At 35.1% G+C, this 24,294-nt stretch overlaps 1 protein-coding gene, 2 non-coding genes and 1 pseudogene across 5 annotated transcripts in view; 2 read left to right on the forward strand and 2 right to left on the reverse strand.

Moving 5' to 3' along the window:
- Cul3 (cullin 3) overlaps positions 1–24,294 on the forward strand; it is an 82,564-nt gene that overhangs the window by 18,173 nt on the left and 40,097 nt on the right. For 2 of the 3 annotated variants that reach the window (XM_070015951.1, XM_070015948.1), the window contains exon 2: positions 6,459–6,656. The exons of the other annotated variant lie outside the window; for it this stretch is intronic. In XM_070015951.1, coding sequence (XP_069872052.1) covers positions 6,459–6,656 — 198 coding nt within the window. The remainder of the gene's footprint in view (positions 1–6,458; positions 6,657–24,294) is intronic. 3 annotated transcript variants of the gene reach the window in all.
- LOC138835366 (U6atac minor spliceosomal RNA) lies at positions 1,199–1,322 on the reverse strand. Its single transcript, XR_011374570.1, has one exon. It is a non-coding gene; the product is annotated as a U6atac minor spliceosomal RNA (small nuclear RNA).
- On the forward strand, positions 1,250–1,373 carry LOC138835398 (U6atac minor spliceosomal RNA). The gene has a single exon (XR_011374591.1). It is a non-coding gene; the product is annotated as a U6atac minor spliceosomal RNA (small nuclear RNA).
- On the reverse strand, positions 10,805–10,922 carry LOC138835268 (small nucleolar RNA SNORA40; annotated as a pseudogene).

The following is a 24,294-nucleotide window of genomic DNA, read 5'->3' on the forward strand; positions in this document are numbered from 1 at the left end:
TTTTCTTTCTTTTCCAGAAATGAAATGCTGCACATAGTTTAGACTCCCTTGTAGTCAACCTAACGTTTCTTAAGTTTTGGAACTGTACATGCATGGGAAGTTATAACCATGATATTGAATGAAAATATATAAAGACTCAATGCAAGAATGAAAAGAGGTAGGGATAGAGTAATGGGGCTGAAAATTATTTATATAGGTCTAGGAAAATGAGACAAAAGGGAGAATAATATTTCTGAAAGAAAACTACATTATGTTTTATGTGATAAAGTTATGCTCTTCCTGTGTGTTTTTGCTTTAGCTCATATCTATGTATCTGCAAAGCTTAAAAGTGCTACATTCCTTTCTGATTATTTGATGAGAGTTTAGGAGATTCTGTAGTCAGTCACTCTGTTAGACCTTCTGTGATAGATTATACTGTGTCCTGGGCTTTGCTAAGCCACCTCTACTGACTGTCTTAATTAACCTTCATGACCATCCTTTGAGATAGATAATTAATGTTATTAAACCCATTTTACAAATGAGGACATCTAGGTTCACAGGAGCTTAATAATTTGCCCAAGTTCATATGGCTAGTGAGTAATGGTCCATGATATGGACACAGGTCTTTTGATTGCAAAATCTGTATCCTCTGCTATTACACCGTACTGTGTTTACCCAGATAATGAGTGAGTCACATTCGGATACTGCTTTTCAATGCGAGTACAGTGATGTACTTGAGTCTAATGGTTTGAATTTGGGGGTATTTGAGTTTTAATTCCAGCTCTGTGATTTTTGAGGAAATTATTTAATGTTGTTGAGTTTTTTCCCCCTTCATTAGAGAGTATTTACTTTGGTAGTCACCAAAAGAAATATAGCTATTCTATTCTTTGGCCCCAAACATTGCTTTATCTGTAAGACATGAACACAAAATAATAATACAATATAGTCTTGGAGTATGAAACAACTTTTTTCTTTTTCCTTTTTCCTTTTTTTTTGGTCAGTTGTGGGACTTGAACTGAGGGCCTGGCTGCTGCCCCTGACCTCCTTTGTGCTTAAAGCTGTGCTATACCACTAGAGCCATATCTCCACTTCCAGCTTTGGTTTTTTGTTTTTTTTTTTTTTGGAGGGGGGGGCGGGGGTTGCATGGTTAACTGGAAAGAAGAGTCCGGGAATACTCAGATCTCAGCCTCCTTAGTAGCTAGGATCTCAGGGATGAGCTACCAACACCTGGCTTATGAAACAACTCTTTAAAAAATTTTAAACCGTATGGGTGTTGTCAGGCCCAAGGGCATCTTCCATCCTTGTCAAGGGGAGTGCTAACCTTCTCTCCTTTCATACAACGTATATGGTTAAGGCATTGACACCTACTTCGTGGCATCTAACCATCGTTTTTATTTGCAATAACCAGTGTATGTCTGAGTCAAGCAGAAAAGGTCAGATAAGTTGATATTAGGGAAATGAACCCCAAGATAAGTATTCAAATTTTTTTTTTCTTTCATGCAATTGTTTCTAACATATTTATAAGATGATTTTTTTTTTGTTGCTTTGTATGTCCCTCCCCCACGGTATAACCCCTGCTTTTACTGTATTTGATGTTGGTATAATTTGTGGAGGTGAAGGGAAAAAAACAAATGGGTAATAGGGATACAGGTGGACCCATTGCAACAATGAGATGTACAAGTCGTTATGTCGAAAAACGAACTTTACAACTTTGGTGTTGGGGGGGAGGATCGGGTAGCGGGGGTGGGGGGGTATGGGAAAGGGAAACAAAGGAGGAGGCAACAATGCTTGATAAGAAATGTACTCTTTATCTTGCCCATGTAATTGTAACCCCTCTGTATGGTATTTTCACAATAAAAATAAATAAATTAATTAAAAAAATTATCTTTTAAGTAGTTGTCAAAAGGGATTTCTATTCAGCTTGCCAGTTTTAAGTACAGTGCGTCTTAATCGATATCATCCCTTTCATCATTCTACCCCATCTCTCCCAACCCTTCCCCTCCCATCAATTTTTCTAGTTTCCTAGGATATGCATTGAGTATTAATCACTTCATTCTTCCTCCTCCTGTTTTCATTCATCTGTCCCTCTCTCTACTTGACATCCCTCAAACCCCCATCTCAAGTACCAGGTTCCTGGTATTTATTTTGTTGGACTGAACTTTCCTAAGGAATGGATTACACTATTTGAATTCTCTCTTGCATATACCATACTTCAGTTAATATGTTTTGTACACTTGGATATGTCCTCGTATGTGTGTAATATTCTTAATTTATATTTGTAGAAATTAGTTCTTTTATCGTAATAATATGAGAGTACTTGTATAATACTTGAAGACTCCTGATTATATTTTAAAATTTCTTTAGTTTCTTATAGAAACCTTAGTTATGCTGAATGGAGACATTTTGTGGTTTTCCTAGCTTATATTGGTCTTTAAAGACCTTAAAAAAATCACTTGAAATGTTGCTCAGCTAGTAGCAATATAGGAATCTCTGGAATTGATAAACTTTTTTCTTTGCAATTGTTTTTAATATTCTCCTTTGTATATTTGTTAATTCAATTTCAGGAGAAAATGTCTTAGTTTACTTATAACTTTTATATATTCTGTCAGCAAACTAAAACCAGATTGCACATAGTATTTGAGACCATTGTTGTCATATAGGCTACTTTTTTTTTTTTTGTCGGTCGTGGGACTTGAACTCTGGGCCTGGGTGTTGTCCCTCAGCTCTTCAGCTCAAGGTGAGTGTTCTACTGCTTGAGACACAGCACCACTTCAGGTTTTCTGAGTGGTTTATTGGAGATAAGTGTCTCACAGACTTTCCTGCCCGGGCTGGTTTTGAACTGTGATCCTCAGATGTCAGCCTCCTGAGTAGCTAGGATTATAGGCGTGAGCCACCAGTGTCCCACTACATGGTCGGCTTTTTGGGGGGTGAAAAATTACATAGAGGTCCACACCTTTACCTTTTTACACGAATGTTATTCTGTGTATAAGGGAATCTAGTTAAAAAAATACACAGCACTTTTTAAATGTAGGGGTAGATTTTTTTTTTTAAGTAACTTGTGTAAAAGTCATTGATGGGCTAGGACTTGAGTTAAAAGAAACATCTATTAAAGCCTTAAAAACAAAACTCCACATAAAAGATTAAAATAAGACTTAGTTTGAATCACTTGCTTAAGGATCGTCTTGATTTACAATTGATCTGATCTTTTTCTTTTCTAGCTAGAGTGAGAGAACTTGCTCTTGCACATTCATATCTGTCAATAAATTTTGGCTAGGATTGAGCTAGCTCAATAGTTTTTATTGCGTTCAAGTGAGAAGGTATAATCCCTAATTATATTCTGACTAGTGTTACTTAATTCAAGGTTTTCTTAGTCAGATATCAGCAGAAAGTCACTCAGCAGTGCTTGTTAGGTGTCAGGTGTAGTTTTAGCAACTAAGGAATTAAGCTGATAGGTGTCAGGTATAGATAGGAACTAAGGAATTCAGCTGTTTAAGTAAATCATGCCAAGTGCTTGTTATCTTAGCTACTCAGGAGGCTGAGGTCTGGGATCCTGTTTTAAAGCCAGCCTGAGCAGGAGAGTCCTTGAGACTCTTACCTTCAGTTATAAGCCAGAAGTATAACTATGGCTCAAGTGACAGAGTGCCTCAAGCAGCCCAGGCTCTGAGTTCAAGCTATAGGACTGGTGCTTGCGTGTATGTGTAAATGTATTTTTCACACATATTCACTGTGTGTGTACATACATGCACACATACATGTACACACAGTGAATATGTGCACTTACATTATTCATATATGCATACACATATACATAGTCTTTGTGGAGCTGACATTTGGGGAAGAGAGACCAAGAAAATAAAAAAGAAATGAGACTGAATTTGGTGGTCAGTAGTGAGGGGATGTTTATACTCAATACATAGAATGGACATTTAAAAATTGATTCTGAGGTAACAAGTAGAGGTTTGGTTCATTTGGTCATGCAGATATCCAAGTGAAGAGCATTCTAAAGAGTATCAAATAAATACAAACAGTTTGTGTGTTCTAAAGAATAGTTAGGAAACTGGTGTGTATGAAATGGTGTGAACAAGGAATAAAGAGATGGATTAAGAAGTAATAGCATAGCGGGGTGCTGGTGGCTCAGGCCTGTAATCCTAGCTACTCAGGAGGATGAGATCTGAGGATCGTGATTCAAAGCTAGCCCAGGCAGGAAAGTCCATGAGACTCTTATCTCCAATAAACCACCAGAAAACTGGAAGTGACACTGTGGCTCAAGTGGTAGAGTGTTCGCCCTTGTTGAGCTCAAGAGCTGAGGGATAGCACCTAGGCCGAGTTCAAGCCCCATGACCAAAAAACAAACAACAACAACAAAAGAAGTAATGGCATGAATAAGGCGTTGTGAGACTTTGACTTTAATTCCAAGGGAAATGAAAAGTCATTTGGGGATAATGAACAGAGGGGTCATAAGATTTCATTTATGTTTTATAGCAGACAGAAAAGTGAAGAGAGTGTTTGACTAATCTGATGGTGGTTTGGACCATTATGGTGGCAGTGGAAGTAGTGAGAGGGTTATACCCTGGATGTATTTTGAAGGTAGAGACAACAGTATTTCTTGTCAGGCTGGAAGTGAGGTGAGAGGGTAAAGATGATAATCTTTGTCTCCTTAGTAACTAGAATGATGAAGTGTAGACATTTGTTCATTTGGAAAAACTATAAGACAAGAAGACCCTGGGGAAAAAATTAGAATTTACACAGTACTTGGTAAATTTGACAGACTTACTATGCATTCAGTTAGAAATTGAATTGGTAGCTAGGTATATGATTTTGGTGTGCAAGGGAAAAGGCCAACAGGCTATAGAAAATTTGAGGTTAACTTAAAAACCTGAGAACAGAAGAGATCCACTTTACCTAAAAACTGAGTGTTGATAGAGTAGTGATCCAGAGATCCAGAACTTGAAATTTAGGATTAGAAATTGTGGTAATGAATAAGAACCAGTAAAATAGACTAACAAAAGTGAGGAAATATTTTTAGGTGGAACTAAAGTTTGAACTCAGTGCCTTGTAGTTATTAGGCTGGCACTTTACCACTCAAGCTATGCCCCTAGCTGGTTTGCTTATGATATTTTTGAAAGAGTCTTCCTTTGTGCCCTAGGCCTTTTGATCCTCTTAATTTATGCTTCCTGAATAGCTAAGATGACAGATAATCCCCAATCAGCTATGGAATGAGAAAAGATCTCAGAAACTTTTTGTCTGCACAAGCCTTGAACCACAATCTCCCAGCCTCCTGGGTACTTAGGATTATAAACAAGAAGTGGTCACCCTGGTTGGGGATCTGTTTTAAGGAAGAATGATCAGCTCTGTCAAATGCTGCTGCTATCAGTAAAGTAAAATGAGATTTGGTTAGATTGAGCGATGTAAAAGTCCTGGTGGCCTTCTTGATAGAAGTGAAAGCCACCTTATAAGATGGAAGTACATTGTCAGACTTAATTTTTCCCCTCCCGTGTGTGTGTGTGTGTGTGTGTGTGTGTGTGTGTGTGTGTGTGTGTGTGTGTGTGTGTGTGTGTGTGTGTGTGTGTGTGTGTGTGTGTGTGTCTGTGTGTGTGTCTGTGTCTGTCTGTCTGTGTGTCTGTCTGTGTGTGTGTCTGTCTGTGTGTGTGTGTGTGTCTGTCTGTGTCCCCTTGTCCTCGTCATAGTATTCTTGTTTAAATGAAGGCTCTGTTTTTGTGGGGGCCAGGGTGGAGCCTAATATTGTACATTTCAGAAATGTTACTATGAGATTTCTATTTGTGCTCCCTTCTACTTCACTTAAGTACAAGAACTTGGTGCTTTGAACACAAGAACTAGCAGATGATACTGGTATAATCTGACCATATTGAATATGTCAAACTTCATGCAGTGCTTCAGATTGTTTTCTATTTTCCTAGTAGAATAGGAATCACTTATCCTAGAGTGAGCATATAAGAGATGGTGTGAAATTATCTAGAAGAGTGGAATCAGGAAAAAAGTAGAATCAGTAGATTAGAAAAGTAGGATTGCAGGAAGGTACACTTGAGGCTAGTGGTCCTGAATTTAGACCTCAGTTAAATAAATTTGGGCATGCGTTATTTTTAATTGTATAGGTTCATGTCAGGAGCATAAGAGGACATGTGCTATTGGGATTCAGCATTGCAAGTACATGGAATGATAGTGGAAGGGTTGGTACATTTAAGGTACATAAATGAACTATGATTATGTTATTTCAAGTAGAGTTCTGTGGGTAAAAATGGAGGAGGTGGTCTTAAAAGACAAGAGAATTGCTTTTACTAGCTTTAGAAACAAATATATTTCTTTTGTTAAAATAGGTTCTAATATCCTTATAAATCATGAGATTTATAATCATAGTCCTATAACAATATTTACTATACAGACAAATGCAGAAACATCTCAACCATTGGTTTTTGTTTTTTTTTTTTTTTTTTGTCTCTTCTCTCTCTTGGATATTACAGATGACCATGGATGAAAAATACGTAAACAGCATTTGGGACCTTCTGAAAAATGCAATTCAAGAAATCCAGCGTAAGAATAACAGTGGTCTTAGTTTTGAGGAGCTATATAGAAATGCATATACAATGGTTTTGCATAAACATGGAGAAAAGCTCTACACTGGACTAAGAGAAGTTGTTACCGAACATCTCATAAATAAGGTATCCAACTTTAAAGGACTGTTGTTAATACAATATTGACTATAGCAAATCCTTTATCCCATACTATATTTTGATTGTAATATGTTTTTTAAAGTCTCTAGGAAGCCTATAGAAATTACTGATTCATACCTGTAATACAACACTTTACTCAGAACTTAAGATTGACTGCATAAGAATTTTTGATAATTGGAGGAAAATGAAGTTTGTAATCTTTGATAATCACACCCAATAAAATACATATTAAGTGATTTACAAGTGTTTATTAATGTTACATAAAATTAGTTTTTCTTAACAGTTTAACCAGCTATTTTAGCTCTCCTTTTTAATATATTTGAAAAATAAACTACAATAGAATATAAACTAATAGAAACTAACTTTACTTACTTTAAGTTCTGTGATAAATGAATTTTTTAAGATAAATTAGTGATAGACTAACATTAAAAATGGTTTTATGATCCCAAAAGTATATACCTTTTGGAACAAGTGATTTTGTAGAGCAAACTACAAATAAAATGTTACTCTATCTATAAAATAACTTTACTATAGTGTCTTGCTTTAAGATTGTTAAAATATAACATCACAAATTCATAGAAACTTTCTATACTTTTTGTTTTAGGGTATTTCTTGAATTTATTTTGAAAAGAGTTTCATGAGTAGTATAAAGAGCTTCTGTGTACTATATTCCGTTTGTTAACATTTTGCCATAGTATTGCAACTCCTCCCGTTGTTTTTGTTCTTAACTGCTACTATTTTTGAATGATAGAGAAAAGTTTTAGATTTTACTTATTGTATATAATGCTTTGTACCTTTTCCCTCAGAAGTACAATATTTTATAGTAAATAAAAAAAACTGTGATCAAAATCAAGTGTTTTAATATTTATATGGTACTGTTCTACCAGTTATCCTGTGCAGCAGTGATGTCCTTTGTTTTCTGCTCCAGGATTCTATCCAGGATCACATACACAGTTCCTTAGGCTTTCTTTGTCTTTTAGCACTTCTACCTTTTTGAAGAGGATATGTCAGGTGTTTTATAGATCATCCCTCAGTTTTGGTTTGTCTGATTGTTTCCTCATGACTAGTTTCAGGTTATGCATTTTTGGCAGGAATAATACATAGTGATGTTGTGTCCTCAGTGCATCACATCAGGAGGCACATGATGTCAGTTTATCCCATTATTGGTGATGTTAACTTTGATCACTTGGTGTTCGCCAGATTTCTTCACTGTGAAGGTACCATTTTTCCCTTTGTAATTAATAATCTGTTTGGTTTTATTCAGAACTTTTTGAATAACCTATTCCTTTAGGACCCTATCATGTGATGATTTTAGCAATCATTGATGATTGTTTCATCAGTTATTACTGTGGTAGATATAAAATAGCAACTTTCTACTTCTTCCTGCTATATCACTTTTCTCTTGAAGGGGGCAGGTGGCGGGGGGTGGATTTTATGACCCAAGTAGTTTAGTATTTTATGAAATAAGGTGGTTGTGTTCTTCACACAATCATATTTTTTGTTGAAGCTTTATTATTTATTCAAAGTTTTCAATTAAGAAATACTGGAACCCAAGGAGATACTTACTATACTAAGCTATCCTGGGATTGTCTATACATTCGTGTGAGAGATGACATATTTAGATAACAGTGTGAAGCACTATGTAAGTATATGGCAAATAAGATGTATAGATGAATAAATAATTTTAGAATGAAGGAGAAATTACCTGGACTGTTAATACTTAATGGGAAAGGAAGAAACTGAACTAAGCCTTTAAAAAGTGAGAAGGCATTCCAGAGTGGCAGAAGAGCATATGCTTTTAAAGAGGTGAACTTGTTACATTTAGATGGTAAGTGGAGTTTGACAGAGGTACACAATACTTAACAGGGATTCCTGAGTAACAGCGTTACAGTACTCCAGGAACAGATTATACAAAATTTTAGTGCCAGGCTAAGAAATTTGGACTGAGTAGTGATTTTTGGAAGTTTTAAAGTGGGTGATAGTGTAACAATATTTGGAGATTAATGTGATAATGATATATATAAATGTAGACTTGAGAGAAGGTTTACTGAAGACAAAACCTGGAGAATTTTTGGCTAAAAGTGATGTTAGGAATGAATAGGTGTCAGAAATTCTAGATTAAGATTGGGCTGAAAATTATGTGAAAATTATGCCCCTCTCCCCAGAAATATTGTGAAGTCCAGAGTAGAAAAAAATGATTTAGAATGACTTGAAGATAGATAGATTTTGTTATGTGATATTTATGTTATCTTGACAATTCTTACAGTTGGAAAATTCTGTAGAAAAGCATGTTATGTGTGAGAAAAATGGTGAGTCATAAAGATGTTCAAGTACCTGTGTAAAGCTAGAGCAGGAACTCAGGACTAGACGAAGCAATTTGGAATTGGCTATCATATATTGAGAAGTATATGTTAGATTTCAGATAATGAAAAAGTCGAGAGCCAAGAGAAGTGATTGCTAAAGAGCTTTCACTATGGTGTAAAGATTAATTTAAGAAGTTTAGCATTAAAAATGTAGAGACATCTTTTGCTTAATATCACCTGAGGTCTTAGATACGGAAAAATTATGGGGTTAACAGTGGAGAAGTAAATATAATATGAAGGAGAGGCATGTTCAAATTCGTCTAAAGTTTTAGGGAGTGGTTATGTTTCATAACTATTCTTTTGTGTTTTCTGTGGGTTAGGCCCAGTTCTATTGCTTTTATGATTGTTTTGCATATTAAAGTTAGGCAGTAATCACAACCTAGTAATAGTGTTATCTCTATTTTACAAAGAAATTATGGCACAGAGAATTGGTAATTTATAACCAACCACAGTTACACATAGTAACCAGCCTAACTGGATATGAATTCAGGTGTCATGGCTTCAGGTTGAGCTGTTATACTTCTTTAGATCTGCTCTGAGGAACGAATGAATTGATCAAAGGATGAGGTGCTTAAGTTGAGGTTGGCAAAGTGCTCCTAAGTTAGTTGAATCTAATGAACCATATCTTTATGGACACAGTTCTACACTTGTAACATGGAGTTTTGGAATAGCTCTTGTGAGAAATATACTAAGGAATTGACAAGTGTGTCAATTGAAGTAAATATTAGGAGTTGAATGTATTTTTTTCTTTTTCCTTTTTAAAGCAGTGCTTGTAATCTGGACACATATCTTTGTCATGTGTTATGGTTGAGAATTGTTTCATGCAAAATGTGAGAGTGGAGGCCAGAGGTTGAGGTCAGTGTTTAAGTGAATGATTTTTGAACTTTAACTCATATTTTAGAAGATAATAAAGTCGTAATAATGCCATGAGAAATTAAAGAGATAGAAACTAAGTTGTTTAAAAAGGTCCTATATTTGTCTTAGCTTGAGCTGCCATGATAGATGCTGTCTGATGGCGTAAAAACAAACATTGTTTCTTACAATTCTGGATTCTGGGAAGTCAAAGATCAAGATGGAGAGATGGAGATAGATAGATACATAGATGATAGATAAATAGAGATTTTTTCTTGTTACTTAGAATAATAGTCCCCCCCTAAATGCTCTGCTCCTTTTTAAGGATTAGTGTTTCAGCATAAGAATTTATAGGTGAACATTAACATTCAACTAACATTTCAAAATGTAGTTTTTTATAATACATTCCCAAGACATGTATTCAAGTTTGTTTACTAAATTTAGAAGTCTGTATGCTTCTTGCATATATTTCCTTCCTGCATATATTCATTGATAAATCTCTAGCATCTGATATATCTTTTTATTGTTTTTTTTTTCTTTTACACTCATTTGACCAGTTTCTGGGGAAGGTACCAGTTTCTGTATATTTTTTTCTGATTAATTTCCATATGTCAATTAAATTTCTGGAACCGGGTGGTATCCCTGCTTTCATTTTTGCTTAATACACATTTTGACATACACACATATAAAATAATAGTTTATGTGTACATATAAATAGATATGCAGGATCCACCTTTCTATATCAAAGAATTAAAAGGAAATATAACTTAAAAATAGAATCAGGGCTGATTTTTCTTGTAGTTTTTGGTAATTTCAAAGTAAGAATAGTGAATCTCCCCCCCCCCTTTTTTTAAAGCTTTTACTTCAGAACCAACCTTCATGAGTTAACAATAGCCTCATCCTTACAACTATTGTAGGAATCATGTTCCTTCGTACATGTATCAAAACTTACTCAACAATGAGTTCTGGGTTACAAGAGAGAATTTACTATTTGCACCTGTCTCTAGGCTTTGTTATAAATTAAAGACACACAGGTGCTACATGAGCTTTTTTTAAAATAGTGAACATATTGACATTTTTTTTTGTGGTTGTGAAATAGAGCAGGACACCAGCCAGACAACAGATGATGGGAAGTTCCACAGAGGTCACTGGGGTTACAATAAGCCAATTACTGGCTTTGGAAAGAACTTCTCCCAATAGAAACAGGTACAGAAAACCCAAGTGCTATTTTTCTAGTTCACTTCTGGTGGTGCATCATTTAAAACAGTGTCGTCTTTGAGGAAACAAACCCAAGGAATTCGGTGACATTTTTGAAACCCAAAGCAAAATACAGGATATGATGTACCCTTTGTACCATGCTGTATGAAAAATCTTATTTTTGTAAATACGGAAACATTTTAGTTTCACAGTCCTCCCTCCTCCTGTTTTCTAAAGAAAGTTACTTAGGAAGCTTGGTTATATTGGAGGAAAAAAATGTTCTTTTCAGATTATAAGAACTTTTATTTGTTACCTTGTCAGCACCTCAATTATATCCTGATAATTCAGCATCCAAATTTGCTTACTGTTTGCCAGGCTCTGAGTATGGCATAACACATGTATTGATAAACAGAACGTACCTGATCACTGCATGCATGGAACAGGTAATAAAGTAATGATTCTAAAATAAATTATTAAATATAATTAAAATAGTCTACTGTAATAGAGGAACAAGGGGAAAAAAGATAAGTCATTTACATAAGTCAGGAAAGGGTTATTTCATGCAGTGGTGATGTTTAAACTGGATCTTGTAATGAGAAAGTGTGCATTAGAAAAGAGAATTGAAGAACATGCCTATAAAGAGCCAGATAAGACAGTGTTTAAAGTTTTGGTTTCTTTTCTTCTTCTTCTTTTTGAGCAATGCAGCCTCTGTCACAGTTCCATAGCTTTGCTGCTCTAATACAAAAGCAGCAGTAGACTATATGTTAGTGAGTATGGCAGGATGCCAATAAAACTTTTTTTTTTGTAAAAGGCATCAGGCCATCCTTCCCAGAGCAAAAAGTCTGTTAATGGAGAGTTTAAGAGTTGGTAGTAGGGAAGAATGGGACAGATGAGGAAATCATAAGTTCTTATGTCAGGCAGTCCTTGAAGCTGTGGCAGAAGGGCTTTGTACTGCTTATTTGTATGCATGGTAAGAAGCAGTACATGCTGTGGTGTAATTTTTTAAATGTTACTGTGGTAGTTGTGCAGAGAACAAGTTAAAGGACTCGAGTGAAGTGTAAGGCACTGGAAAGGAGTAATGCAGTGGCTGAGGTAAGTAATAGTATAGTGACAGTGGTAACAGAAAAGCTTTCCGATCCAGGGCATATTTCACACACAAAAGGAATGTGATCCTGCTCATTTATGGTAAACAATTAGACAGGGAAGAATCCAAGATAATTTTTGGTTTTAGAGTTTTGGACAGCTGCCTAGGTGATTCTACTTCTTAGACAGATTAGTTTTAAGATGCCTATAAAACTGAATGTGCAAATCCAGTTCTCTGAAGATTGAACTGGAAATGTAAATGTGGGGTTGTAAACATGTATAGATGGTATTTAAGGTGCTATTGGTACTCTGATGACAACAGAGACAAGGAATAGATCCAAGCTGGAACCTGAGGAGTTCAAGTATTTATTTGTTTTGATAGATGAAAGATTGTAGTGGAGACTGAAATTGGCTAGAATGTTATGTTAGTGGATGGTTCACACCCCATTCCCACAATTGTGGTTGAATTCAGGGCCTCATGCTTGCTGGACAAGTGCTCTGCCATTTTAACCATAACCTCAGTCTTTGCTTTACTTTGTTTTTCTAGACAGTGTCCCTAGCTTTTACCTATGGGCCTTGAACAGTGAACCTCCTGCTTTCCGCTCCTGAGTAGCTGGGATTACAGTTATATATTACCACAGCTGGCTCCTAAAGCTTAGTAGTACTTACAAGACTCAGCTCATTTTTCAGTTACAGCTTTTCATGGATATTTTATTTGTGTGTGTTTTAAGTGTTGAGAAACAGTAATAACTTCAGAAATACTGATCAGTCCCCTCACTTGTGTACAGTTTAAGGGTAGAGCCATCTCTTCCATTGCCACTGTACTGTGTATCCCAGGATAGCTCGGGATTTAGGATGCTCTTTTGTTAGTTTCACATTTGCTGGATTATAGGTGTGAGTCATTTACACTTGGCTTGTTTGTTCTATTGGTACTTAGCAATGTTATAGTTTTTGAAGTTTACCTTCCATATTCTGTGCCGTCATATGAGTAAATTAAAACCATTTCAGTTATTAATTATTTAACTGAGAGGGGGAACTTTAGTTTTAATTTGGCAAGAACTTTATTATTCGTAATGCCCAACACGTTTCTTAGATATGTCATCTTTCAAAGCAACACTTTGTAGTGCTAATTGAATAGCATGGTAGAATCACAAATGAGCCTATGGAAGCTAATTCACGTACTTGGAAATTTTGTTTTCTTCTGGGAAAAAAATAGCAGAAGAAAAAGGATATTAGCTTTTTAAATCCAGAAGCAGTTTCTTATTGATAAAATGATTTACTTCAATGATTTTTTTCAAAGTCTTCTTATCTATATAGCCTATTTAAGTAATATTTTACAACGATTGAGAAGAAGGCAGAGCATATTTCTTCTGAAAACTGCCAATTGGGGACCTATTAGAGTGCCAATGACTGATTTAGGCATTTCAATATATCAAGCAAAGATCCCTGCCTTTGTGCAAGTGGTAGGCTTTGGAATACATATTTGGATCTGTGTCTTGGAATCCTTATTTAAATTCCAAGCTCTTTGTTTTGCAGGTAGGGAAAGTGGAACCTGGAAGGGAACCCTTTTTTTTTTGCTTTGGTTTTTTGTGGGTTTTTTTGATGGTCTGGAGTTTGAACTTAAGGCCTCTTATTTGCTGAGCAGGGGCTTTACCATGGAGACACGCCTCCAGCCTAGTAGTTTGAATTTTTAAATGGTTTTCTTTAAATTTCTTTGTGAATTGAAAAAGTCTTATTTGTAGAACAAATAACATTTTATCTTTTTTTTTGTATGTAGGGATGCTGAAAATGACATCCCTGTGTAAGCTATGTTTTGAACATATTGATTTTTCTCTCCATTTTTAGGAGGGGGAAGGAGAAGAGCAAGTGTTTTAAATGTTATATTCATTTATAGGTAAATTAAGATGGTATGTGAGGGTACTACTAAAGCCTCTGGAAATGAAGTTGGTAACTTCAAGGTAAGCTCTGAACCGTTTTGTAGGCCAGTTACTTAAGTAGATTTTTATAATAAATTTTTTTATTGTTCTTCCCTCTCTTGTAGGCAAATATGGATGAGACACTTTTAATGTGCTTTTGTGTAATATATAAATCCAATAATAACAGTAAATTAAGAATGTTGATGAGTTAGGAATAAGATTTTTATTAACAAAGGCAGTTTCAGCTTACAACCCCACAGATAATAAATTTCTTTTTTATTTTGGCCACCAGCAAATAAGTAAGGCATGATGCCTACAAGTAAGAAACACAGTTTTAGTGTGGTAATCAGAGTTGAAGGGGACTTTGCTGAGGGATTCAGGGTAAGATACAAAGCAGATATCATTTTGGATGGATCTTAGGAGATTCATCATGTAATCAAAGATAAAACACAGTCTTAGTAGGGAAATATGATGCATACTCAGTAGATCAGTGTAGATACAATATAAAAAGTTAAGTGTATTTGTAGGAAATGAAAGTGTTAAAAATTAAACTAGGTTGCCAGAGTATTGTTTGGAGTTTAAATTTTATTTCATTGATGAAAGAGGCATTGTTTTTAACCTTTCAAAGAGATTGACTGTAGTGAAGATGTAGTTAGCATGAGCACCATTTTCAATGCTGCACTGACAATTCAGTTCTCTTGCCATCTTGTCTTGTAATTTTTATCTAACTTACTGATATTAGAAAAAACAAATTATGTTGAATATTGAAGTGATTTTGGGTGATGATAGTAATCAAAGAAAAGAAAGGCTGTGAGCTAAATAAGAAACCTTTTGACAGTATATGGAGTGAGTGGATTGAGTATGAACAGGATAGTCCTCCAAAAAGTAGAGACCATTAGAGAGAGTTGAGAGGATGAATAGCTGTGTTCATTGAAGGGTTGGGAGAAAGTTGCTGTTAGATGTTATTGGTTGATACCAAAAACTAGCCATTCTTTTGTATAATGTGCTGAGTAGAGGCAAAGGCTGTGAGAACAATTGTTCTTCCACTCCCTCATTTGAGTTGGTGTTTTAGTGATGTTAATATATGAGTGAATGAGCTATACGACCTTCTGTTCATCTTTGTGTCTCTTGCTCTGTAATTTGCATTGGTTGTCTGTTTAAATGAAAACTCAGGATACCAGTAGTCCAGTATAGAAACCACTGTGGTTTATAACCATAGATTGTTGAGATTCTTTTTATCTTCTGGTATAAAAAAATATTCTACCTCTCCAAGTTAAGTTACGAAATCTAATTACAGTTCAGATACTCAGTATGGTATTGGAACTATGTACCGTGTAACTTTTGTTTGTTTTGAGATTCAATTGTTCCTAGTGATTTTGTGAAATTGTGTCTCATTTTTTCCATGGTACGCAAGAGAGTAGAAATGGTAATGGTCAATTTACATGGTTTACATATATATTACTACTTTATTCACACTTACAGTCTGTGTTGCTCAGAGTTTAACTGTAATACGCTTTCAGTGTATCTTTTATTATCTTAATCATTGAATACGTTAAAAATGATCGTTTTTAATGGAATCCATTTGTGAAGAATTATCTTTCTTTATTCCTTCATGATCTACAAATCTCTGCCTCCTGACTAGCTGGTATCACAAGCTTGAGCCTCTAGCACCGGGCTTATGATATCATTTTAGACTCAGAAGAGTTGTAGTTTTCTAAGGTCTTTTGTTTGTTTGTTTGTTTTTTAAATTTCAATGAACATTTGAACCAAAAATGCATCTTAAAAATTGGCACCAAGGGCTGGGAAGTTGGCTCAGTGGTAGAGCGCTTGCCCTGCATGCCTGAGGCCCTGGGTTCGATTCCTCAGCACCACATAAGCAAAAAGAAAAAAAGTCGGAAGTGGCGCTGTGGCTCAATTGGTGGAGCACTAGCCTTGAGCTGAAGAGCTGAGGGACAGCACTCAGGCCCAGAGTTCAGGCCCCATAACCGGACCCAAAAAAAAAAAATTGGCACCAAATTTGCCTACGATGTTGCAGATTATTTATGAATATGAAAAGATATTGGGTACACATACTGTCTGTGTGTCTCCCTGAAGTCATAGCATCTCTTAAGATTTACATTAATCCTAATGTTAGGCTCCTCCTCTTTCCCTGTAGAAATTACAAAGTGGATAATTGTATCTTGTATCCTCTCATAGTGCCTACCATCTAGCTTTGCTTGTTGAAAGCAGTTATAAGTATTTGAATTGTAAGTTTGGGGAAAGATTTATCTTTGAGTAATTGATATCTGATATTAGGATTTTGTTTCTTTATGACATTTAAAGAAAAGAGTAAGGGTGAAAAGTGAGGCATATTTGATTTGAAATTTAAAGTAATGTGGTCTTTGTAAAATCCTTAAAGCTAAGCTATATTATCAGTTGAGTAAAGTTACAGAAAAATCTTCTGACAGCAATCAGGAAAATAGGACATATGCTATCATAATATTTATATATTCAATTGACTTATGTTTGGTATATAGTCAGTACACTTCTATTGACTATATAAATTGGAGTTTGACCATTAAGAATCTCTGAAGAGTTCTTCGAGTCAGGTAGGAATTTTCTGTCTTTTAGAGGAAAGGGTAGCAGTCATCTGTGATCCTATGCTGCTACCACTCACTGTGTGTGTGCTTGCTTATACTCTTTCTATGGAAGTAGGAAGACATGCTCTGTCTTCTTAACCTTTCAAGTAAGGAATTCTCAGGTTGAGGGAAAGGGCTCTAGAGGAGGTTCTTTCAGTCTGTTTTTGTCAGATTGATAGAGATGGCTTTTATCCCAAGGCTTGCCTCCCATCAGAACTCATTGCTTTAGTAAGGCCACTTTTATTGTTAGATCTGTGTCATATTATTCAGGTTTGATAAAGGAGAAACTGCTTTGAGGTCTTTTAGGATTCTTTTACTATACTCTTTGGAAAAATGAAATTTACTAACTTGAAAAATATGTAAAATGACACAAGCTAATCATTACCACACATGATTAGCACAGTAGTCAAATTTCAATACTGTTACATGAGATAACTTTTTATCGATCACAGTAAATGTTGCATAGTGGTATATTACATTGGCTTTATCAGATGAAACAAGCAACATTCTCTAGAGTTAATTTAGGCCAGAAAAGTACTTAGGAAGCATTGAATGGTTCAGATCTTTTAAAATTATAGAAAGACCCTTTAAAATGTTATACAAAACCAATTTAAGGGCTGGGAAGGTGGCTCAGTGTTAGAGTGCTTGCCTAACATGCATGAAGTCCTGGGTTCGATTCCTCAGTACCACATAGAAAAGGCCAGAAGTGGTGCTGTGGCTCAAGTGCTAGAGTGCTAGCCTTGAGCACAGAGAGGCTCAGGGACGGTGCCCAGGCCCTGAGTTCAAGCCCCAGATTGAAAAAAAAAAAAAAAAGCAATTTAAATAATCAGGAGTAATAGAGTCTTCTCTGTTGAGTCAATCATCTAAATAGTTGCACATGATACATTGATCCAATCAGCCACAGTCATATAGGTAGGAAGGGGCATAGACTAAATAGATAAAGCGACTTTAGTCAGGGTTCTAGTTAGTAACTACTCTGCACGCTTGTCTACAAGTAATAATGTTCATTATTTTGGCTTTTGGGTGAATGTTAAAGTACTATAGATTCTACAACTCTTGCACTTTTTTTGTGTGTGGTACTAAGGTTTGAATTCAGGACTTTGTGTTACTAGGCAAGTGCTCTGTCACCTGAGCCATACTTTCACTCTATTCTACTTTTTCACTAGCATGTAGTCCATGTTATCCATGTCCTATTCCATGTTTCTAGTGCATAATTTGTTTTTCAATGTAATGAAATACATAAATAATATAATGTTAGGTATAAATTTCTGTGTTTACAGCTCAGCATGTTTGTCCCAAATTTTGTCTTTTTTGGGTCAGTGATCCATGTGATTATTCATTATATGATCTTGTTATACTTTTGATGAAGTTTAGAATTAAATTCAATAATTTGTGTGATGTGATGATTTCTTTGTTTTAACTCACTTTGTAGTTAAGATTGGATGACGAACTTTTGCTTGATGTATTGAAATTAAAGGGTGAATGAACATACTTTCACTAATGGTAACATTATGAGTGTTTATAGAGGATGCCTGCTGAAGGCTACTGTGCAGATTAAATCCCTGTTTTCAGCTTTTCATCAATCCATGGAGATGCTTGGATATGAAAACTGAGCAGAGCATGTTCATGCTTGTTCCTACCATCTCTAGTCAGCTCCCATACTCCTTCCCTTACTCATAGATTGATTTAATTTAATATGGATCCTGAAGCTTAGGTTTTTTATGTTAGCCAGTATTGCTGGGGGAGGGTGTTGAATTCAAGGTTTTACATGCTAGCTTGCCTGGCTCTCTACTATTTGAACCACTTACCCAGCCTGGCTAGTTATTTGGAAGATGGAGTCCCATGTACTTTTTTTAACTTGGGCTATCTTTAAACCTCTTTACAGACATAAGCCATTAACACCCAGTTTGGATATTAATTGATCGTGAAGAGGTTTATGTTATTTCAAAATGATTTCCTTTTGTCTTAATACTACTTTAATTTTTCCTAAGGATGTAGTGTTGAAAAAAATGCAAAGGAAAATGCTATATTCATGGAAGGAGGAGTGTATAACAAATTTGGATTGTTATGTAGTATACCCAAACTAACAGGTCATTGCTTGGCATTTAAGTTTATGACTAGTTTATGCTAACAGGACCCAACTTGAGAATCACAATTACTAGAAATTTCTAAAGATTAATATGTAACAAAGTTGAATTTTATTTTATGTACAATTATTTGAATTTTAACAGGTGGATAACTTCACTATCACCATGAAAATAGAGCAGTTCCTTTACCTCCAAAGTGCTGTGCCTCTTCCTGCTGTAAAAAAAAAAAAGTTTTGTGTTTTCAAGAATGTCATATAAACTTGGCATAGTATTACACACATGTAATCTACTCTGGAGGCAAAGGCAAGATGATTACAAGCTTTATCTGCATACTGAGTGAAGCCTTTGTCACTAAAACAAAACAAGAAGAACCCGAACATTAAAAAAATAATAATATCATATAAGTAGAGCAACAGTTTGTAATGGTTTGAGACTAGCTTCTTGGCACAGTTGTGTGTGTGTGTCTGCGTGAGATTGTGCAGTTAGAACTTAGGGCCTCGGCTGTTTGTGCCGGGCTTCCAGAACCTTATTCAGCACAGTTATCTTGATACTGAGTCAAGTTGTTAGAAATGCCACTGATGCATTCCTTTTTGTTCTCTTTTTTAAAGCTAAGGGATATGCCTGTGTATGAATGTGTCATTTTGCTTACCCATTTACCTATGTACTTTTTGAAAGACTTTTTAAAAAAAAAAAAGGCTTATTATTGTGCATAGAACTGTTGTGAACATAAATATTAAGTTTTCATTTCTCTGAGCTTAAATGCTTGTATTTGCTGAGTCATTTGGTAAGTGTATTTAACTTCCTACCTAGGAACAGCCAAACTTTTCCTGTACAGGCTGTACCAATTTGTGCTCATAGTTCCAGTTGCTTCAAATCTTTGCCAGCACTTGATAATGTTAGCTTGCTTTATTTTAGCCATTTTAATGGGTCATCTGGTTTTAATTTGCATCTTCTCATGAGTAATGTTGGACCCATCTGTTGATAGGCAAAATTGCTTTCTGTGTTTTTTCTCTGGGTGAAGTGTCGAAGTCTTTTGCCCATTTTAAAAATTCTATTTTTCTCTTAGTTGATAGCTTTTGTTTCATTTTGTTTTAACAGCATCTCTAGAACAAAGCTTTTTTTTAAAAAAAAGGTTGGACTCTGACTCACTATTTTTACATTATGGTTAAATTAGCTCGGCAGTTGGTTTTTCATTGTAGTATAGCCTTTTTCTCCTAAAGATGATGCTTTGAAAATATGCTACAAGTAGTTAGTGTTCTCTTGAAGCACAGGTTAGTATTAAAGTATTAAAGTAATTAATAGCTTTTAAAAACATCAGGCACCAAATTGCATGAATGCTGTTACAACAATGTAAAAATACTAATGTTGAAGAAATTATGCAGAGTGAAGCAGCAGAAATGAGTAGTGTGATTCTTTCATGCCAGCAGTTTTCTAAACTTGTGTGTTGTGTCAGAATTGCTAAAGTAGCCTTTATTGTCCGTCATTGGATTTTGGTTGACTCCAAATTGGACTATATTAAGTAGATTTTGTTTTTCAGAGAAGTTTTAGTTTACAACAAATAAAGTGGAAAGTACAGCAATTTCCTGTATTCTTGTGGTACAGTTGTTAACTAGTGAACCTAGTCATTATTAGGCCATAGTTTAACAAAATCCTTAGTTTGCATGAGGTTTGGTGTGAATCTGTTATGTGGGTTTCTAAAATATACTCACTGCTCTGCCTTCATGTCCTAACCTATTACAACCCAATTCTGTTTCCCAGTCCTTTTGTTTTTCCTTTTCCAGAATGTTATTACATAATTGGGATCATATAGATTAGCTTACCTTTCCTGGTTGTCTTTTCATGGGTTATTAAGTTCCTTTTACTGCTGAATAATGTTCCATTGTCTGTGTATACTACAGTTTATCCTTTACTGTAGAAAGACATCATAGTTCTTATAGGTTTATTAATAAACCTGCTATAAACAGTGTTGGGGTTTTGTTTGTCCATGGTTTTCATTTGAGTCAATATGAGGGAGTATGATTGCTTGTATGTATGTTAGCAGCATGTCTTCTAGGTTTCGCATATAAATCGGCAGTGAGTTTGGTCCACATCCTTGCCCTCATTTGGTGTTGTCAGTGGTTTTTATATTGGCCATCCTAATACATATACAGTGGAATATTGTTTTCATTTGTAATTCCCTATCCTAATTTTCCATCTACATATTTTTACATAGGTATCTTTTCAGGCCTTTTGCCCATTTGCTAAATTGAATTGTTCATTTTTATTACGTCTTAATACTTCTTTGTATAGTTTTGGTGATAGTCTTCTATAGAAAAATCTTTTCAGTACATATGACCATATAAGATGATGCTAAGTGAAATGAACCCCAAGATATGGATACAAGAGGTTTTTCTTTGTTGCTGTTGTTTTTAATGAACTATGTGATTTTTTTTTTGTTTCTTTTGTATGTTCTTTCCCCTGTGGTATATTCCCTGATGTCACTGTATTTGATTTTGATATCCTGCATCTTGTATAGACATTTATCTAATTTGGGTTGAGGAAGGGGAATAGCACAATGCTGAAATAAGGACACAAGATGACCCATTGCAACAATGAGACTCACGGGACATTATGTTGGAAATGAACTTTACAACTTATGGGGGGAGGGAGGTGGGAGAGGAAGGTAGAAGAGGGAAGGGATGGATAGTAGGAGAAAAAGGACGAGGTAACAATGCTTGACAAGAAATGTACTCATTATCTTACTCATGTAACTATAACCCCTCTCTGTATAGCATCTTTACAATAAACAAACAAATGTAAAAAATAATCTTTTACAAATATTTCCCTAAGTCTGAGACTTGTCTTCTCATTCTCTAGGCTAAAATTTATTTTAAAAAGTTCTTCAAGCAATCTTAGTTCGCTGCAGATAGAGCTACTGTTCTGTACTACTTTCTCATGGTTCTTTTGGGTATTTATTTCATTGTTTTTCAGTTGGTCCCATCTTAACCCTCAACCCTTGAGCTTGTCTCCCCTTTCAAATTCTAACTGTGTATGTGGATAACCTCAGTATAGGTTTTCTTCCATCATAATGCCAGTAGAACTTATCTGTAGTCCTTTTTATTCTCCAAGATTTCTTACCATTGGTCTTGCTGGTGCAAAATAATAATGGTTAATGGATAATATAGGCAGTGCACACACTAATCTGTTGTCCCAACTTTCTTTTTCAACTTTGTGGATGATACTAATAAAATTTTTACATGTTTTTTCACTTAATGTACATTTTTGTTTATATGCCACTATTTTAAAGCATATTTTACCAGTCATAAAAGCTGAATTTTTGTTTCATCTGGACTTATTCTTCACTTTTTATGTATTAGAAAAAATTTTTTAGGGAAATGTTACAGGAAGATTATTTTGCACATAGAATGACTTAGTTAATTAAGAGGGAATTACAGTAACTTTATAAGGCTTTTTATTTTTAGATATGTTTATGCACATACAAAAATAATAAAGTTAGCTCCTAATTACTATTTTACTGGTAGTTCACTGGTATTGATTAGTCATTTGGACACATTGTGCTAGTTGATCTCATTTTTGTTTTACAGCAATCCAGGTATACATAGTTATTATATGTATACTTAGTATTTTTTTATTCTAAAGTGCTTAAATCAGTGATTTAGGGAATATTTTTATTTTCAGTGGTACTTAGACACTGTGTGGAAAATGAACTATACAACCTGACTTATGTAACTGTAACTGCTCCATTCATCACCTTTATCAATAAACAGTTTTTTTATTGTGAAAATACCGTACTGAGGGGTTACAATTACATGGGCAAGATAATGATTACATTTCTTATCAAGCATGCCTCCTCCTTTGTCTCCCCTTCCCATCCCTTCCCATTTCCTCCCCCCCCCATAATAACAATTTTTTTAAGAAAATATTTTTATTTTATACCATCAGAATTTTTTGTTTGTTTTTTTATTAGATTTTTTATTCATTGGACAAATGTGCCAAGTACATTTAAAAATCATTTCCCAACTTAAAATGTGTTCCAAAATCAGAATAACTTTAATATGATTTACATTTAACTTGCTGTTATAACAAAGTATTACATTAAGAATAATTAGATGACAGGGCACTGGTAGAATGGGCCTGTAATCCTAGCTGCTCAGGAGGCTGAGATCTGAGAGATCATAGTTCAAAGCCAGCCCAGACAAGAAAGTGCATGAAACTTACCTCCAATTCACCACCAGAAAACCAGAAGTGCACTGTGGCTCAAAGTGGTAGAGACAGCACACAGGCCGAGAGTTCAAGCCCCATGACTGACCAAAAAAACAATTAGATGGTTACATATTCTGGGATCTTCAATATAGTTTTATCTTTGTGTGTATTATAGTATGCAGTAGTTTATTCTAGCAGTGTTGCCCAGGCTGGCCTGGAACTTGAAATCTTTCTGGCTTTTACCTCCTGAGTTCTGGCATTGCAGAGATATAACACCACACCTAGCTTTCATTGTCACAATTCTAACTTAATTGTTAATCATAAGTTAGTGGTTAAATCCAAATATAAGAAGTCTGGTGAAAACTTTTGTAGGCACCAACTTAGCATGGTTTTTTTGTTTGTTTGTTGTGTCTGAAATTTGTATCTGTCGTTAGATTTAATGCTTTGTATTTTGCTGGTGTCTTGAAATCATTATAAATCAATATATTTATCAATAGTTTATCAGTTGTATACCCAGTTTTGGATAAAAGTTTAACATAGTACTGTAAATTATTAACATAGTACTATAAACTATTAACATGAAAGTTTGCCACTTGTTATAGTCAACATATTTATGGAACAGTTACAGGGAGTTAGGTTTAGGGAGCTTGGTGCTAGAAACTGTGTGAAATATCTCAATTATGTGGTTTAGTCTAGTAGATTTCATACTGAACACAGTGTAGACTCTGTACTATCATATCATTAAAATGGAATAATCTGTTTCCCCAGCCCCACACCCCCAACATATAAGGAAAAAAAAAACTAGCCAGATGCCCCTGGCTAGTAAATTTTCTCACTGTAAACTTTTTCACTTATAGTTTATTGACTGTTTTCTGAGTCTTTGATGTTTGCATCCATTTCTACTTGATTTACGATGGAATGGTATTTTATTGAATCTCAGTACATATAGTGCATGTTTTCAAATAGAACCATGACTTCAGATTTTCCTCAACCTAAAAAGTTTTGATTATTTGTACAGGTTATTTGTAATAAACAATATTTGAAGAAAGGCTGGGTGCTATTGTTCTGGCCTGTAATTCCAGCTATTAGGGAAGCAGAAATCTGGATGATTGTTGTTTGAGGCCAGCAGAGGCAAAAAGTTTACTCAGTCACCCCTCCCCCATCTCAGCAATTAAGATAGATAACAGTATGTATTCCTGTAATTCTAGCTGTGGAGAAATAGAGTGAGCTGGCCTAAAAAATACAAGATATAAAAGGGCTAGGAGTATGGCTGAAGTGGTAAAACACCGAATTTAAACTCTATCTTC

This window comes from Dipodomys merriami, unplaced genomic scaffold (assembly GCF_024711535.1).
Source record: "Dipodomys merriami isolate MVZ:Mamm:240054 unplaced genomic scaffold, mDipMer1.0.p SCAF_1, whole genome shotgun sequence".
NCBI lineage: Eukaryota > Metazoa > Chordata > Mammalia > Rodentia > Heteromyidae > Dipodomys > Dipodomys merriami.